General features: G+C 43.8%; 1 protein-coding gene across 4 annotated transcripts; it reads left to right on the top strand.

Annotated features, from left to right (window-relative positions):
- Nucleotides 1–4,448: 4,448 nt before the first annotated feature.
- Nucleotides 4,449–16,650, top strand: si:dkeyp-69b9.3 (myocardin). 4 transcript variants are annotated; one of them, XM_058648487.1, is made up of 16 exons: nucleotides 4,449–4,733; nucleotides 5,635–5,795; nucleotides 7,596–7,649; nucleotides 9,221–9,276; nucleotides 9,562–9,631; nucleotides 10,246–10,368; nucleotides 10,499–10,695; nucleotides 10,939–11,079; nucleotides 11,922–12,087; nucleotides 12,172–12,355; nucleotides 12,441–12,582; nucleotides 12,714–13,283; nucleotides 13,383–13,481; nucleotides 13,621–13,758; nucleotides 13,850–13,904; nucleotides 13,985–16,650. In XM_058648487.1, exons 2-16 carry the CDS (start codon nucleotides 5,741–5,743, stop codon nucleotides 14,431–14,433), a joined length of 2,499 nt encoding a protein of 832 aa, XP_058504470.1. In that variant the 5' UTR covers nucleotides 4,449–4,733; nucleotides 5,635–5,740; the 3' UTR covers nucleotides 14,434–16,650. The 4 variants fall into 4 exon arrangements, with proteins under 4 accessions (XP_058504470.1, XP_058504471.1, XP_058504468.1 ...); XM_058648488.1 differs by having other exon boundaries at nucleotides 12,438–12,582; nucleotides 14,027–16,650; XM_058648485.1 differs by having other exon boundaries at nucleotides 12,438–12,582.
- Nucleotides 16,651–18,349: the final 1,699 nt, after the last annotated feature.

Genomic DNA, 18,349 nt, shown 5'->3' with positions numbered 1-18,349 from the left:
CATTTTGAGTATTTTTTCCTTAGATGTTTATATAGTCGGTGTAAATGAAAAAAACAACAACATCAGATTGTTTAGGTTGTGGTGAAAAAAAAGGATATAAGACACTCTATATTGCACATTCTTAAAGTCTCTGTATATACTGTATCTTTAAACGTAGTAATGGAAAAAAGCAACCAAAGGGTTAAAGCAATATTCACATATTTATATCCTTTATTTAGGTCTTATTGCTATAATTGTACCACTGTGATTTTTCTGCATTCAGATTTTGCTGCATTGATTCACTCATCACATTCAATCATTGATATCTCAAAACAAAAGGAGGGGATTTTGTACTAAAACAAACTAACAAAGCACACTCTTCCATTGCTAACTGTCGTGATTCCCCCTCACAGTTCTTCACTCCCTCCTTCCATCACCTACCAGCCACTCCCTCCTCATTAGCCACTCCCTCCTCATCAGCTCAACTCCACTCACCTGTTCACAGCAGCTGCCCCTGATCACTAATCAGCCCACTATACTATATATACTCCTCTCCACCATGCGCTTACTGCCAGATTGTTCTATGTCGTTTGCACTAGTCTCTCCCTGCCTGTCCCCGACCTTTTCCTGCTGTCTCCTCAGAGTCTGTTTGCTGATCAGCCACAGGGATCACTGGCTGCACCCTACGAAGCAAGTTTATACAACTGTGCTGTCTTTGAACTGTCCATTGAAAAGGTGAAGAATAACAACTGTCTGTCTGCCTACATGTGCTGCATTTGGGTCCTCCCCCGACCCGTTACACTAACACTAGTACACTAATGCCACTGCCACATCAAAATCTATAGAAAGTAATTACTCAATGTTGACAATAAAATGAAATAATAGCAATTATTCCAAACACAACTGAGTGCACTTTACAGCTGAAAGGTAGCCTGTGTTTGGTCAGAGGAGTTTGTGTGTCTTAATTCTTTTGTTTACAGTAAGTAAATCACTATGAAAAGACATAGAAAACAAATGTACTTGAATTACTGCATTGCTGATTTCATTATTGTTACAATATGCAACAATTCAATACGTTCAAATAAGTTGAATAAGTTCTAAATTAAAATACTGATTGATCTGGAAATAAAATCCTTCCAATGCCCTCTTTTGTCAGAGTGAGACGTGTCATCCGTCTGTTGTGGATGAATGAACTTATTTTTTAGACATGATTCATGTATTTTATTGGTGAGAAAGCGTCGGGGGAGATTAACTGTTGAGCTAAGATTCATGTTCAATTTCAATTCATTTATCAGGATGAGGAACATCTTATTATTTAGCCAAACACCTGCACATGCAGCTCTGCTGGTCCCAGTGTATTCATGTATATGTATAACTACATACAGTATATCACAGTAGAAGATGAAGAAGAAAAAACACTTATCAAAGCCTCATATAAGACGGACATCTAGCTAATAACTGCTCTTAACATTCTTGTTGTTGAGTCTGATTGATGTGCTACTTTCACAGTGTTAAGGTCACTCTGAGGGTTCAGCCATTAAATCAAAGCCATGGTGTCAGGAGGGGGGGGGGGGCAGAAAAAAATCTCACATAACACATTCTGGTCCCCTAATTAATACCAGTGGGCCACTGCATCGCTGAGCCTACAAGGTCCTCAGTGCACAGTGATGATGATGAATATTCAGCCGGCCAATCATGTGAGATCAGCAGTCCAGCTGGAGAAGCGTGTGTGTGTGTGTGTGTGTGTGTGTGTGTGTATGGGACCATGGTTGGTAACTCTCCAGACTGCGCTGAGCTTCAAAGTGCAGTGACTGACAGAGAGATGGATGACGGACAGAAATCTGTGAAGTGTGTGTGTGTGTGTGTGTGTGGCTGCATCAAGTGGAACGGGCAGCAGGTCTTCTGAGTGGCAAAAGGCACATTGCCAAATGATTGAAGTGATGAAGGTATAGGACGAGTGGAGAGAGGGATGAGAATAGATTCATGTGATGGAGCAGATTTGATGAAGTGTGTTGGACTGGTGTGTTTCAGCTTTTTTTTTTAATTCACTTAGAAACATTTGATGCTGTAATACTAGGCTATTCAAATGGCGGCCCGTGGGCCACATGCGGCCCAAAAGCAACAGTCCAGTCAGTGGTCCCACTAGAGTAGAACCACGGAGAAGAAACTAGAGAAACACTTTTCACTGTCCCTCAGAGAATAGCACTGACCATGAATGCATCACTCTGTGCAGCCTGATAGCACTAATAATTCTTCTGAACACTGTTGAAGGCACTTTGAGGTGTTCGTGGCTCGTATGTGATATCATTATGTTTATCTAATTTCAAAGTACTGTTGTGCACCTTTTTGATTTTATGCACTCAAGTATAACTAAACACATTTATTTTTGATTTAAAATAGTTACAGCTAATACTGTGCACCTTTCATGCACTTTGAGGTTATTATTATTATTATTATCATTATTTTTTAATGCACTATTTGATGTACCTTATACATTTGCACAGGTTTTAAATGTGTCCTCACCTGCTGGTTACCGGCTGTGGAAAATGTTTGGCCCAGCTAAATTTCCAGGTTTGAAAAATCAGCCCGACCGAGTCACTAATTGAATAATCCCGCTGTAATGTGTTTGTTTCGCATATGCTTTGTTGCATCACAGTCGTCCCATTATTGTCACTGAGGGACAAAAAAACGACAGGAAGCTAAAGGCCCCCACCGCTCCCCTCCCCCCCCTTAGGTCCGTCATTGCACACTCCAGCCATGTGAGGGCACACTTAGACCTGTGATGTGCAGTTTGTACACGTCTCTCAAATGGTGGAGGGAGAGTGAGCAGAGGCAGAACTAGTGCTGCAGCTACAGAGGCGTACATGTGAAATCAGCCCTGCAGACACATGTATCCGTGTGTTTTGTCATGTTATTGTGTGTGTGTGCTTTTCATCTGACGTCAGTGTATATACGTCTATCTATATGAAAGGATTCCTGAGCCCAGATTTCCCTTGGTATTTCTCAAGGGAAAGGTTAACAACATGCAAGCCTGCATGCTCACCAGACACAGGGTAGAATTAACACTACCGAGAGTGTGTCTGTGTGCGTGTGTGTCGGAGAGAGAGGGGGGGGTGGGGGAGTGTTAGTGAAAGAAGAAGGGTAACAGGTGTTAATCAGAGAGGGAGTCCCGACTGCAGGCGAGAGGGTGTAGTTGTGGTGGGGGACCAGAGGAAAAAGCAATTACATCACCTTTCCAACAATAATGTGCCATGGTGTTGATGCACTTGGTGTTTGTGTGTGTGTGTGCGCTCGTAATGACTGACTGAGAGGAAAAGCTGTCAAAGGTGAGTGTTTATAGTGACAAAAAACACACACACAGACACACACTGTGCAAATGACACCAGAAAAAGGTGTCTTGTTTTAAAAACCATGTATTTAATTAGAGTTCCTAGTCATTTTGTCTTCCATTAGTTGTTCCATTCTGTTCCACTGCCAACCATTATTGGCCCACACAGAGCTATCTCTGCTCCATATTTTCTGATTAGTCCATCCTGACGTCAGAGTCATTCATTCCACATCAGATAAAATGGGCAGCAACCTCCTTTTTATTCCTCTCCTTCCCCTTCCCTACCTTTCTGTCCAACTTTTTGCCGTCTCCTGAGTCTCACCCTCTCTACCTCCCCCCACCCCCCGGTGTCTCACCCCTCTCTGTACGACCTGCTGAACCAGCACACACCGGCCTGTCTGTCAAATAGATGGAACAGGTGCTCCCAGCTACAAACTCACTCCCCCCCGCTTTCCCTCCTCTGCAGCCCACAGGCACACACGCACACACACACACACACACACTCTCTCACATGTACAGGCACATGTAGAGGAATATACTCGTAAGCAGACGCACGTTCCTCCATGTTTACCCAAGTTGTTTTGGCAGAACAAGTTAAAACCGGTGTGTCGGCACCAGTGCTGATTCATACTGTAAACGTAATGCTGACGGACACTGACTTACTGACCTGTGAGACACAGTGAGGTCACACACTCACACACACACACACACACACACACACACACAGAGACTTCTGAATTACATTAGGAGGGTGACCCAAAGCTATCTTGACAGCAGCGTATGAGCCCGCAGTCCTGCTGCAGTACATGATTTGATGTGAGTCCAAAACACTGCCGGGCTTTTCTCACTAGCTTGTAATGAACCATCTCTTTATCCTGCCTTCACTTTTCTATCCATTACATTAAGTGGTGCATTTCAGGAACTAACACTGAGGAGCTGTGCTGACTTCCTCTATTCTGGACAGAAACCACAGTGCACAAACAATTATACAATATTGTATATACTGCTTGGGGATCAATCAGTCAGTAGACGTCAGGTGGGGCAGTTGGTGGCTGTTGTGTGGCAGGGGAGGGGGGAGATGAGGCCACAGAGGGGGAGGGGTGAAGTTTGACAGTCGCACACAGTTGGCACCAAGGATCCAGGATGCTTTGGGGCTGATGGGGAGAGGGGCAGAGAGAGAGGGTGAGTTTCTATCGTACGGGGACGCAGGAGCCACAGATCCTGTCTGTCCTTGCGTTGCACCTCCTAGGAACAAAAAAGAACCAGAAGTGTGGAAAAGGGGGGAAAAGAACATGAAAGAAAGAAATCGTCATTAAACGCACTACGAAGTTTTCTCTTTCCATCTCTTCCTCCATCTCGTACCTCTTTCAATTTAATCTTAAATCCACTCCAATTTCCCCCAAGGGACTCAATTCTCTCTTTTCATGTAAGTATTCTCTTTTATTCTTTTGCTTTTGTGCTGTCAGTGTTTTCTGTGCTTCTTGTGACACACTGTGAAATAATGTGCCAGACAAAAAAAGCCTCAATCAATTGCTTGTTATTTGATTGCATCAATGAGTGACTGGCCTCCTTTTGGTCTCTTCATATTGTGAATAAGTGAGATGTGTGCATTTTGGGATTGGGAATCGAGCGAGTGCTGTGGTGGTTAAGTATGCATCACCTCAGCTATTCCACAGCATGTGTGTGTTTGTCCGTTCCCTTCAAACAGGCTTCCTCTGGGTTTTCTGTGGTCGGCCACTTCAAATCAATATTGCTAATAGGTTGTGTGTGTGCACCAATGCAGCTTATGCAGATACCTGGTTGTCCGTCTGCTTGAGACACAGCTCTTCTTGTGTGTTTTTTTTTTATTCCAGTGCCATATCACGTGTGTTGTGCGATGCTGTAGGTATTTGCAAGTTCATGTTTGTCTCTCACAATCATTGTCGTCCAGCTCTGATGTGTGAGAATCTGCTGGGGCCTCTGTCTCCGTCACTCATGCAAGGTTGACTCTCGTCTTCCCCTGGCCTGTCTCTGTGTCTCCCTAAAAGCCTCCTTGTCTGCTTAATTCTCTGTGTCATTTGTCCTGTGTCTGTGGGTGGGCCTGTGTGACTCTCCGTGTGATTATGACAGGCTGTCTGTGGGGAGGCCTGCTGTTGCCAGAGCAGCTCACTGCAGCGTCGAGTCTGACTGTAGGTCTGAGAGGCTCTGTGTCTCTATTTCCCCCCTCAATCCATCTCCACTGCGCTTTATGTGCCTCTATCAATATTAGTTTGTGTCTATCAAAGGCTAACAAGCATCTGTCTCTCTCTCATTGTCCCGCTTCCTCTGCTCCCTTGCGTTCCCAACAGTGAGAGGCAGAAGGAGAGGGGTCCATTCCTCCTGGTCGACTGGCACCAGGTGCTTCCTCTTTCTCTCTGCTCCACTCCCTCGCTCCCCCGCACCCTCCCCTCCACCATGACACTGCTGGCCTCAGAGAGGTCACTCCTCATCCGGAACAAGTTCCGCTCAGGTGAGGATCCAGGAGACTCAGCTCACACCCGTGGAAGAGGAGAGGGATTTATTTTCATGGCAACAGTGGCTTTACATCTCAGGCAAACATTAGTGTTAGTATATAGAGGAGAAGTATTTGTGAATTTCATCGGCTCGTCAGTCACCATGTCTATCATGTGATCAGTAAAGTGATGGTGTATTGATCATGGTCAATGGGTTGAGTGTTTTCTTGTCTCATACAGAGATGTCTTGAATAGAAGTGAAGACAGCTGAGGCTCTTTGTGCTGCTTTATAAGCAAATTCCTTTTTATTTAAAGCCCCTATAAAGTATTCATCTCAACAATGAATAATAATGAAATATGAAATTCAAGTGTTGGAAAATACTTGATCTTTTTTGTGATATTTAAAAGTATGTTGCATATTATGTAAGATTACAGACCAAAAGGTGATGAAGACAAAATTACAACTGAATACAAGTTTATGAAAAACCGCCTAGTGACAACCACTGCTGAACGCACCATCACGTGATTGTATCGTGTGACTTGCAGAGGCTACTGTTGTGTTTCCTGGCAGCTGTCGCAAACCGCTAGTAAAATATAAAGGCGTGGAAATGACATAGAGACGGTCCCATAGGTGAAGTAACACCTGCTGGAAAACATGATTCTTTACAGCAGCTGCTAGATCTGAAAACGTCTATGAACGTACTGTAGCTGAGGATGAGGATTAGAGAATACGTCAGACTTACGGTGTCAAACTGAGCTTAATCCTTTGCTATCGTCCTCCTTTATGTACAGTTTGTTGGAGCTCTGAGCTATTGTCTGAGCTTGAATTGTTTCAAGTGTGTGAATATTTTCCAATACAAAACGTGCATGTGACATATATGATTCCAGCAATGATTTCCACCCTTTTTGGCTTGTGACCATAACTGCTGCAAGAAGGTCAGCCAAACAATCCTTCTGAGGCTGTTTAAGAAGTAAGAGTAACTATTTGTTTACAAGGAAAAAGCACAAACAATAAATGGACACATTTACAATTTGTGGATAAATGTGTTTTTACTTCTTAGTTAAAAACTTGGATTCAACTGGGATTCCAGTTGAAATATAAAAGAAAGCACATTTGCATGTGCTCTGAAATCAATAAGGGAACCTTATTGCTTTTCTGATTTCACGTGACAGCACATTGTATGTATGTATGTAAATGCTGCTTTAAAGCTCGATTTCTAATATGTTCACAGTCAGTCAGAGAGGCAGGGAAGCAGGAAGAGTGTGGTTTTCAGCACAAATGAGGATGACGTGAGGAAGAGGGGATGTATGAGAGGCTTGTGGAGAGAGTGGGACAGCTGAAGGGGGGATGGGACCAACAGAAATAGACATACTGAGAGATAAATAGTTGTTGCCCTCAGCCCCCTGCACAGTACCCCCCCCCCCCCCCCCCCCACTGGGTAGCTCAGATCACAAAACTGGCCAAACTGTATCATGCAGGGAAGCTCTGTGGGCCGAGCCCTACCTTGCTTCACCTGTTTGTGAATGCTGATATATGAGTGTGCATGAGCGAGGTGTGTAGATGTGTGTGGGCATGCACCAAGACACATAAGCTACATGCACTGCAAAGTATGCTGTAAGAGAAGTTCTGCGGCCGTATCATTTAACAGTGACTGAGCGGTGTAACACTGCTCAGCTCCTATCTGACGTCAGTGTGACTTTCTTTTTTTTTTCTCCTCCCTCAGGTAATTTGTCCTGTAAATGAAAATCAAACTTGCTGTTCTTTTAGAGTGACCTGTAATATTTCATCAGCTCAGTTTCCCCTTCTTGTCTTTCAGTGCTGCAGCTGAGGATCCAGAACCGAAGGCAGAGTGAAATCAATGCGGACTCTGGTTAGTCTGTGTGTGTCATTAACACTGTGATTGATCCATCTGTACTACAACTGCAGCTTTTATTTCATATTCACGATCTTCAAGTCACCTCTTTCTCTGACGGATGATTGCCTATTGATTACAAAAATGTTTTTACCTTCCTTTGATTCCATTTTGGAAGTTAATCATACACTTTTACAATACTCACCTCTGCAAGAATATTTGCATGAATTAGTCTGGATGTCACACATACAGCACCTGAACAGGAATAACAATACAGATGTCATGCACGCAGTCATTATTTGAAAATATGCACTGATAAATTATGGAGTGGAACCATAATGTCATCGCTAACACCTGTGTCTGTTATATTATTTCATGTCTGTTACACCAGGTTTATTCAAGACATGCTTGAGCATTACATACAAGCTATATGAGTTGAACTCATTGGAAGGTTGATGATATACAAGACCATTTTTCAATAAAAAGAGAAATGAGCAAACAAACTATATGTGTGCCAGCAGGACAACAACTCTAAGCACACGCTGCTAAAAACAGCTGATAAAACACTGACAGCCATGGACTGACCTTCATATTGTCCAGAACTGCATAGTATAGAAGGATTATATGGGCTCATGGAAACAATTAAAGACAAACTAAATCTAAAGGGGTAATCTGGGAAGTGCTGAAAGAAGCCTGGTTGAAAGATTATTTCCAAATAACTTCCATGAATTGTTTATTTAAGTGTACATATTTACTGCATTTTCTCACTGTAACTTAATGAAGAGACCAAAAAATAACTAAGGAGGGCAGGGCTCTCAAACTAAAATGACCTGGGGGGCCACTGAGTGTCTCGTTTGGTCAGTAAGGGGCTAAAGAAAGTCCAACCTTTACAGAAAAAGACACTGAAATAATATTTATGATGATATTTCGCAGTTTGTTTTGAAATGGAACGATAAATAGTTCACAATATAAACGTATTTATGATGCAAAATGTAATAAAAAAAACCACACATAAATAATTATAACTTGATATTAAGTGGTGGGCTGCATGGAATTGATAGGGGGGGGGGGGCACATGTCGTCCACGGGCCGCAAGTTTGAGACCTCTCATTAGCTGTGGTCCAATACTTGTGCAGAGTTCTGTATCTGTGTATAAACTGCCAAGCACTGTACTCCATTGTGTAGAAGAACAATATCAGCTCCAGGTCCATTGTTGAGGAGCAGTTACCTCCTCGCTGTCTGAGGCTGAGGCTGCACATTCTGATAGCTGCCAGCACAAAAGAGTGTCTCGTCTGAGAGACTCTGTGCTGTAACCTGGAGGGATGAGTTAAAGGCTGAATGAGCTTTGTTGACGCAACAGTTTACCTGAACTGCTCCTCTGCAGGGCTCACACAAAATGAGTCGTTTCATTTTATGTGCATATCTTCAGTTTCTTCCCATAACCACTCTCTCTCTCTCTCCCTCTCTCTCTCTCTCTCTCTCCCTCTCTCCCTCTCTCTCTCTCCCTCTCTCTCTCCCTCTCTCTCTCTCTCTCTATCTCTCTCTCCCTCCCTCTCTCCCCCTCTCTCTCTCTCTCTCTGCTCCCACAGGGTTGAAACCTACTGGTCCCCAACAAAAAGCAGAGAAAGACCAGAGTGAATCTCGGGTGAGTCGCATCCCATCATAGACATTACATTTCACACGGGTATAGAGTCAAGCTGCCAAGTGAAGCAATTCCTCAGCTATCATTATTTATATTCACATCATGGAATATATTGAAAGCTGCAATTCATCAAGTTCAGAAGTAAATAGGGTGTTGATAATTTGTACATGTTTTAATGGAAAACATTTGGATATAAATATTCTGGGGGCAAACACTGGTGTCAGGATTTCATTAAGACTTCCCCCTGAATGATCTTCTGTTGGTTTGACCTGCTGTTTCCTATGGCAGCGTCTAACTGATGATGGTGCCACTCAGAAGTTGCCCCCTAGTGGTCTGCATGGTGAAACTGCTGCACAAGGTGATGTCCTGTCTCCAGTCATATTACTGTGTCCTGTTTCACCACATGTCCTGTTTTGTTTAGCTGTCAGCTCGACAGAAATACGACCTTGTCATACCGTGCTGTCTAAGCAGCCTGCAAACTTATCAGTGATTGACAGCACATGATAAACCCGCCCAACAGATATCAGTCATCTCTCTACCTCATCTGACATTCTCTCTCTATCTCCCCCTCTTCCTTCCACACTATCTAACCTTACTTTTAATTTGAAACATGAGGCTTTTCACTGTGTGTCTGGTTTCCTAAGCAGATCGCTTTCTGCCCTTTTAAAAATGTTATGTGGATGTGTGTGTGTGTGTGTGTGTGTGTGTGTTCATATCCAGGGGAGGAAATTTCCCAATGGGCAGGAGTGTTTACTATTTTTGATGCCTCTGTTGGTTTGAGTTGGGACTGATTGCCTGTGGCAACATGTTGTGCATGCTCACATCACATATGTTCTGAAATCCTGGTGCTTCATTTTCTCCCCAATCACATCCCATCTCCCTCTCGCTCCCTCCTCCCGCTGATCCCCTATCTGCCATCTTCTCTCTACTTAACCGCTCCATTCCTCCCTTTTTTTCTCCTCTGACCCGTAGAGAGGACTGTGTGTGGTGCCCAGAGGCAGAAGAAAGCTCGCCAGGTGCAGGACCTCACTGAGAGGATCCAGTGTGTACCTGGAGTGGAGCAGCAGCATGAACACACACTGCCCCTGGAGAACTGTGAGTCAACAAACATCTACAGTACACTCCTAAACACTCACACACACACACACACACACTATGCTTTTCAAGTCAATCTCCTGCAGCACCTCCTTTGACCTTACCTTCTTTCACTTCTTCACTTCCTCAGGTCCCGCTTCTTTCCCTCTGCCCGCTGATGTCTTCGAAGATGACATCTCCTCCTGCGCTTCCTCCTCCCCCACTGAGCAACAAAATGTCCACCAATCACCAGCCTTCTCGGCTTTGCAGGGGCTGTCAGGTGACCAACTGCTGAGCGACTTCTCAGTTGTGGGCCAGCCCCTGAACCACAGCCCCAGTCATGCTCAGGTGAGGTCACAATGTTGACATTGAGTCAAAAGGCTGGCCCAAGGCTGCTGGCAACCCAAGTGACGCCAATATTTCAATATAACATATTTCCTTCATCTCTGATGAAATATAATGGTCATTTTATGACTTCATAGAATGTATTCCTTACACAAAGCCCCTTTAAAATTTAAATAACATGCTGATTTGTTTGTGAATTGCTTTAAATTTGATGTCAACCATGATAATTTGATATTCTGTCTTCAGTCTGGTTTGTCGTTGCTTCCGGCAACCGAGGGCATTAGACAACCTATGAGTGTAACACTGGGTGAATCAAACTCCATGGCAACAACTGGGAGACCAAATGGGATGTTTCTGACCTCTCAGACCACGCCCCTGCTGCCAAAGGTAACGTGGTAACGTTAATGGTTTCACAACACAAACATAAACCTTTATCTTTCAAACCTTTATGTGGCTCATTTCAATTTCATAGGGACTATTTTTTTTATTATTTTTTATCACTCAAGTATACGCTGCTGTGAATGGACGGAAGTTCATGTGGTAATATGTCATTTTCATTCAGGGTTTCGTCATGTGTGTGTGTGTGTGTGCTTTGTGTGTTGTTGTGACAGATGTTCACAACATAAGACATAATAGGACACTGTAAAAGCCTTTAACCTAACAGGATGGTCACTCCTCGGTTTTGTCGAACACAGCGCTCGGCTGTAAGCTGCTCTGCATTCATTACTGTCACCGTACACTGCCGGTGCAGCTCAATATTGGCCCTGTAGGTCAATGCATTCACACACAAGCAGCATGGCTGTATATGTCAGAGGCAGCACATACTGTCATCAAGTAATATGAGGCATTTGTTCATTCATGTAGGACTTTGACCTTGACATCTAAAGTGACTGGAGTCTTTTTTTTTTTTTTTTTCCTTAAAGCTAGCCATGCACTGTATGATTTAAGAAAGCTTGTTTAATTACAACTCACGCTGTTACGAATACATTTTCATCATGATTAATGTGCTCAGTATATGTAAATACGGCCCGTTTTAAGGTTCTGGCTTTTGATCAATCTGATGTGGCAGACATTTATCCTGACGAAAATGAGACTGCCTTAGTGATTTTAAAATTGGGTCAAAAACAAGCATAATTTGTACCGTACATGTCCATGGTAAGCTGCTGTAACTCTCATGAGAACCACATTATGCTTATTTATGGATGTGTGGGCAAATTGTGTGTTTACAGACAGCTCAGCCTCCGAGCCCAACATGCAGCTCCTCTTTGCCATCCTCTCTAAACTTCAACCATCTCCCCCGCTCTCGGAAACCGAGGGATGTTAAACCCAAAATGAGGAAACTCAAGTATCACCAGTACATTCCTCCGGACCAGAGAGGAGGGTCTGGGGCTGGAGGTACAAACTGGATATGTTATTCGACATTTATTCTGAAATCAATTTGAGGTGAATTAGTGATAACCTAAAAATGTATTTCATCAGGAGGAGGAGCCAAACAGAAGAGCCCTACCTGTACCCAGTCTTTAGACCCAGCCTATTCCCATCTGCTGAAGCAGCAGCAGGTCATACTCCAGCTTCAAATCCTCCAGAACCAGCAGCAGCAGCAGCAGCAGCAGCAGCAGCAGCAGCTACAACCGCAACAACAACAGATCACAGTTGTGCCTAGGTGCGTGATTCAAACTGTGCCAGCGATGAGGCAAGCGTCCTAAGATAGTTTGGGTGAGATAATGTTTGTGTCATCCCCGCAGCAGAGATCACAGTGATCTTGTGAAGGGCTCTGGAGCTATGCCGCTGAACCCCCAGCCCGTTCCTGCTGCAACAAACCACACTCCCGTGGACACAAACCAGACGTCCAAACATGAACCTCTGCCTGCAAATCTCGTTGATTTAACAGTAAGAAATGTGCATCCGTCTCACAGGAGAAACTACATATATATATATATTTATATATATATGTCCATATATCTGAGAACACATTAAGAGAAAGACTGTCCTTCCACCCCCTGCCTCTCTCCATTCCTCAGGTGTCAGAGTTGCGTCAGCAGCTGCGTAAGCGAGGCCTCCATGTGTCCGGTACCAAGCCCGCCCTGTTGCAGCGTCTCCTTCCCTTCCAGCTAACCCACACATGTGTCACCCCTGCTCCCCTCTGCCAGATGGGAGCCAGTCTTGAGCCCGTCGCCCCCTGTCCCCCGCTGCCACCCAGCCAGAGCCCCGGCTCAAGCTCCACCTCTGGACCAGACTCGCCCAACAGTAGCCCCAATCAACAGCTTTACATCCAGGACAGAGGAATTCCTAATGGAATTCTGAACACTGTGTCCAACAGGTTCACAAACACTGCACCAGCCACTTTGGCAGGTGAACAGTGCAGCCTCACTAATGCAGTCTTTCTGGCTCCAGCCAGCACCGCCTCAGGAACTCCTAGTCCCAGTCTACCCATGTCGTCCTCTTCGCCCCTTCAGTGTGGAACTCCCTGGAGAACTGAGAGCGAGCAGCAGCAGCAACAGCAACAGCAGCAGGAGCTGAGCGTGGAGCTGGAGATGAGGGAGAGGATACGGAGCAGGCACAGGGACCGCTCCACTACTGCTGGAAATGAGGTGAGGACAGACACGCTTAGCTATGTTCAATTAATGAGAATGAAAATCATCACTTCCCTTCTTCTTCTTCTTCTTCTTCTCCTTCTTCTACTCCTTTAGTCTTGTGAAGGATCCCTTCATCCTTTCCTGCAACAGGATTCAGGATGCTCTAGGGGGAAAACAGAACCAGATGCCCAGAGAGAGGTGTTGTTTACACAGGTAAACACAGAAATCATCACATCCGTTTCATGGATAATTGCATGTAGAGAATTCTTTGCAGGGTTACACTACAGAGCTCAAACATTAGCGTTCTGTCATCACCACCTGCTGACTCATTTATCCAATGTTTTGTGATCAGGTGTTTTGTTTTCAACCGTGTGATGTGATTGGCCAGGACTTTGAGCTGCCAGTGCAGATTACAGCAAGTCCTGTGCAGACCTCACCCATGGTTCGCAGTTTAGAGGAGGAACTACAGGAGGCCATCCAGAAAGCACAGGTCAGTGTTGGGGCTGAATCAGAGGAGGTCATTAAGAATTTATTTCTGCACAGAGGGAATTAAGTTTTTTCCCCTTCTTCTTTGGCCACAGTTGGACCCTCGGCAGTCCATAGACGACATCCTGGATGAGCCTATTACTTGTAGGGGTGAGTATTCTATAAATAATATAGACAACAGCACCCACACATTTATTAGGGTTTAATCCTTTTTACCACCTCTTTTCTAGGCTCTGTCAATGACTCTGATCTTAAATCCCCTGCCCACTCAGCTCCTGGCCCATCTTCTCCTCCTCCTCCTCCTCCTCCTGCTCCTCCTCCCCAAGTCGATCAGTCCCAGACCTCACAGCAACAAACAAGGGACGATAACTTTCTGCCCTCGCCACTTTGCTCCTCTCTTTTACTGGAGCTTCCTCCATCTCCTGCTAGAATAAACTCCAGCCAGGTTGTGCCAACTCCTCCCCCACCTCCCATCTGCACCTCCCCTCTGCCGTCCACTGGGAAGTCACGGAAACGACGGGCTCCCACGCTGTTTGACGCCGCAGACTGGCTTGAGACGCTGACGTCTGGCCTCCGTCCTCTTACTCCACCGACAGCTCCCTTTGTGGAGTCGGACTTCAGTCTGGATTCAGATCTGAATGTCAACCGAGTGTTGGATCTGATGATAGAGCAGTGGTGAGGATTTGTGTGCACATATCTGTTTGTAACTTTTTTTTTGTCGATACAGTAGATTTGTGTTGTGACATATTTTGTGATGGTGATGAATGGGGCAAACTGTATGTATCCCGCTGAGGGCACAAGATTGTGAACAGAGGCCTCCATCCATCCATCAGTGATCGCCTGTCAGAGTTCCTGGCTCCACGCAATGTCGAGAGCTGGATTCTCTGCAGGGATCAGATCAAACATAGCTTTGATGGGGCAACGAGAGCACAAACACATGCACCGGGTGCACACACATGCACGCACATGCACAGCGCTGTTTGAAAGCACTTGGGTTCAGCCAGAAAAGGCAAACAAGCCACACATCTGTGGATTAACACACTCCACAGCACAAGGTGTGCAGTGCCAAACAAAGAAAAGCTGGTGGCATATTCATTTAAACATGCTTCCTGGCCACACTGGGAGAATGTTGTTTCTGACTTATCTCCAAAACCTGTTGTTGGATTGGGTTGATTATGGTCCCTGGTGTTGACTCAGTCGTTGAGTCCCAGCCATTCATAAAGCCCATTTAGAGTGTGTGGAAGCCAGGCAGAGCACACAGCTTGTGTGTGGCTCCAGACCTTAACCCCGGTGCCAGACACACAGTCGGCATGCAGAGAGAGAAAGCTGGCAGAAACCACAAACAAGCAGTGTGTGTGCACACATGTTTGAATAAATGTGCACTTTGTGAGTGTGAGTGTGTGTGTGTTTGTCAAGTATGCATGTGTTCAGTATGTCTGACTATGTGTGACTGTGCAAACAAGACTGGTTTGTTTGTGGGTGTTAACGCACAAATGCTTCCATGTATATTTATCAGCATTAATGCCAAAATGCACTTGTAGCTATTTGTCCATTCTCATTTACATGTGCCAATGTGTGTGTGTGTGTGTGTGTGTGTGTGTGTGTGATTGATGAGTGAGAGGATATGTGGGAAAGACACGGGAAAAGGAGGAGGAGAAAACCTGTGTCCACATTTCAGACCAGACATTTCACTGTAGTCTCATTGCCATCGGGCAGTAACTCCAGTGTAGTTATCCTGTGTAATCATCAGAATAACCACATTACCTTGCTCAATTCACTGTTCTCTGGGAAAGCAATCAGGCAGCCACACCGCGAGTAGTCCCAGTACAAATGAACCAATCAGACGAGTGAAAGTTTCCTCATCGCCTCGTAAAAACAGGTGGTCGCTTTGCTCCCTGATTTGCCCCCAACAGTGCCTGGCCCGCTACTCGGTGCTTCCCTGCCAGTAGCAATGGCAGATGTATCAAAACTCATAAACCTACCCCAAAGCCACACCTGTTCACTTAGTATGAATTAATTCCACAAATGTATTATTTGAAATTGTAAAATCTTTTGCTGTACATGTTCAGTGTACAAAACGACCATTTCTTTGAAGAGAAGAATGCACTGTAGGATTAGCACAAAATAGTAGAGTTGGTGAATAATGTAACATGTCCCATGACCAGGGAGGAGCTCAGCAGTTGACACAGCTTTTGCTGCTCATTTTCTTAATGTTGACACTGATCTTGCTTTTATATTCTACATGATTTAATGGTCATGCAGGAATGGGTATCATTCTTTTTGTTTGCATAGTACATGTTCAGAGAATTATGTTCGTTCTCAGCCTCACTCGCCATAATGACACGAAGGACGTACCAGTCCAGAGCTTACTGTAGCTGCCATTAACCCCTGCTGCGTCAGATAAATGTAATTCAGATAAAAGATCCAGCTTCTAATCCTAAGGACAGTATTCTCTGTCCTTAATTGGCTGGCTGACCCATCAATCATGGAAGAGAACTCTGATTGGCTCACCCACATCTGTAACAGTTACACAGTTTAATAAGTAGCTGGATGTCCCCCTGTAAGGCCACTTTAATGTTTTGTGATTTGTGTAAAGGCCACAGAAACGGGCAGATCTGAGGTCATGTCGTCTTTGTGTCGGCCTGTTTTTTTTTTGTGTGTGATGGTAAATCAGTGTCTTACTGATCAGGACAGCTGCAGTGAATAGTCAGAGAAATCCCCCCTGTGCATCTGCAAAGCTTCAGCTTTATGTTGGAGCAACTGTTGTACAGCATTCACCAGACACACTATGAAAAGAACAGTTAGATGTGCATGGGGTGCTATGATAATCATAGTGATCAATAAGCATTGCCTATACTGCATAAAAAAAAAGGAAAAAAGAAAAAGGAATAAAAAAGAAAATTGATAGGCAGGAGAGTAAGATGCTACCTCCTGTGACTTCCAGTGCTTTAGGGCCTACGCCAGTATTCTCCTTGTCTCTCATTTAATTTCCGAAAGTTGGTACAGAGTCTCCCGAAACACCCCTGAGACAGTTTCAACGGTTTAACAAACCAAGGTTTAATACTTGTGCTCTTAACTGGGTTTGGAACTGGATTTGGTCTACAGATGGTCAACAGGAAAAACACTGGGGTGTTTCTGGTAACCGAGACTCTCTTAACCCTCTTCTGCTGCTATAAATGCCTTATCATTAAAAATGTGCTTCTATTTATTATGTAACTTATTAATGCAAAATGTATCACCCTCTGTCCAACATGTATTTAAAAGCATTAAGAAAATTAAAGTCTTAATAGATTTTCTATGTGGTTCCTTTGTGTTTTCATTCATCTATGTTTGAGTAAGCAAACGCTCAATACTGTGGCAAAATGAAAAACAGACAAACAATGACTGCTTATACAGTATTAGGGCTGCAGTCAGTTAGCCAGTATTTTCATAATCGAATAATCCTTCGATTGTTTTCTCATCATCGTCATTGTTTAGTCCAGAAAATGTTGAAAAATGTTGACCCTGGACATGATGATGGTCACAAACGTCTTGTTTTGTCCACAAACCAAAATGACTCACTTTGAATGATTTCTTTGTTTTATGGAGCAAAGAAACTAGAACATATTCACATTAAAGAAGCTGAAAAATCAGAGAAACTGGTTTGAATCCTTTAAAAAAAAAATCACATAAACCGATCGATTATCTAAATAGTTGACGATTCATTTAGTAATCGATTAATTGAGTAATTGTTTCAGCCTTCGCTTATAGTTTTTGTGACAAGTATTATGTCACATCAATGATCACATCACAAAGTAAGTTAAATAAGTAAATAATATTCTAATTAAATATGAACAAAACAGCCCAAAAATCCACATGGTTTAATACTTCATAATGACACACACACACACACACACACACACAAACACTGATTTTATAGAATAATGTACTGTTTATATAGCTATAGGGTCATATACTGTATGCTTTCCCCTTTAATTTGCTAAGCCCCGCCCACCAATTTTCACGTCCTTCACCTGCAGCGTAGCGCACCTGCCCCTCCCTTTTCTATAGCTGTCAATCACCAAATGAGGAGGACGACGACGACAACAACAGCATGACCTGATCAACCGCGAGGTAAGATATTTATTAACCTGAATCCTCTACAGAGAAGTTCAACTTACTAAATGTACAAACAAATACTTTATGATAGCAACGCTTCAACAAGTTAACAAAAAAAAGAGAAGTAAACAACTACCACTGTCGAATTATACTGGATCTAAGATGGATGTAGTGCCATGTTATTTTTTAAATTGATGATCATGGTGATCCAGGCTGCACAGATGAGGGAGATACAGCCACACCAGTGTGTGAAGTGCATGTTTGTATTACTAAATCATTAAACACTAAATAATGAACATTTCCACTAAATAAAAGATGTTCACAACATCTCTGTGTTTAAATATTTAGTCCGTATGTTAAACATGTTGCCTCACTTGTTTTGGTGCATCTATATTATCTGTAACATTACCAACACTTATTTAAACGTCACACACGCAGTCCATTTTTATTTTTTTTGCCCTGTGCCCTCAGGACGCTTCCAATAGATATTGTTCTTG

Source organism: Solea solea, chromosome 13 (assembly GCF_958295425.1).
Source record: "Solea solea chromosome 13, fSolSol10.1, whole genome shotgun sequence".
NCBI lineage: Eukaryota > Metazoa > Chordata > Actinopteri > Pleuronectiformes > Soleidae > Solea > Solea solea.
This window is presented reverse-complemented; position numbering and strand designations above follow the sequence as displayed.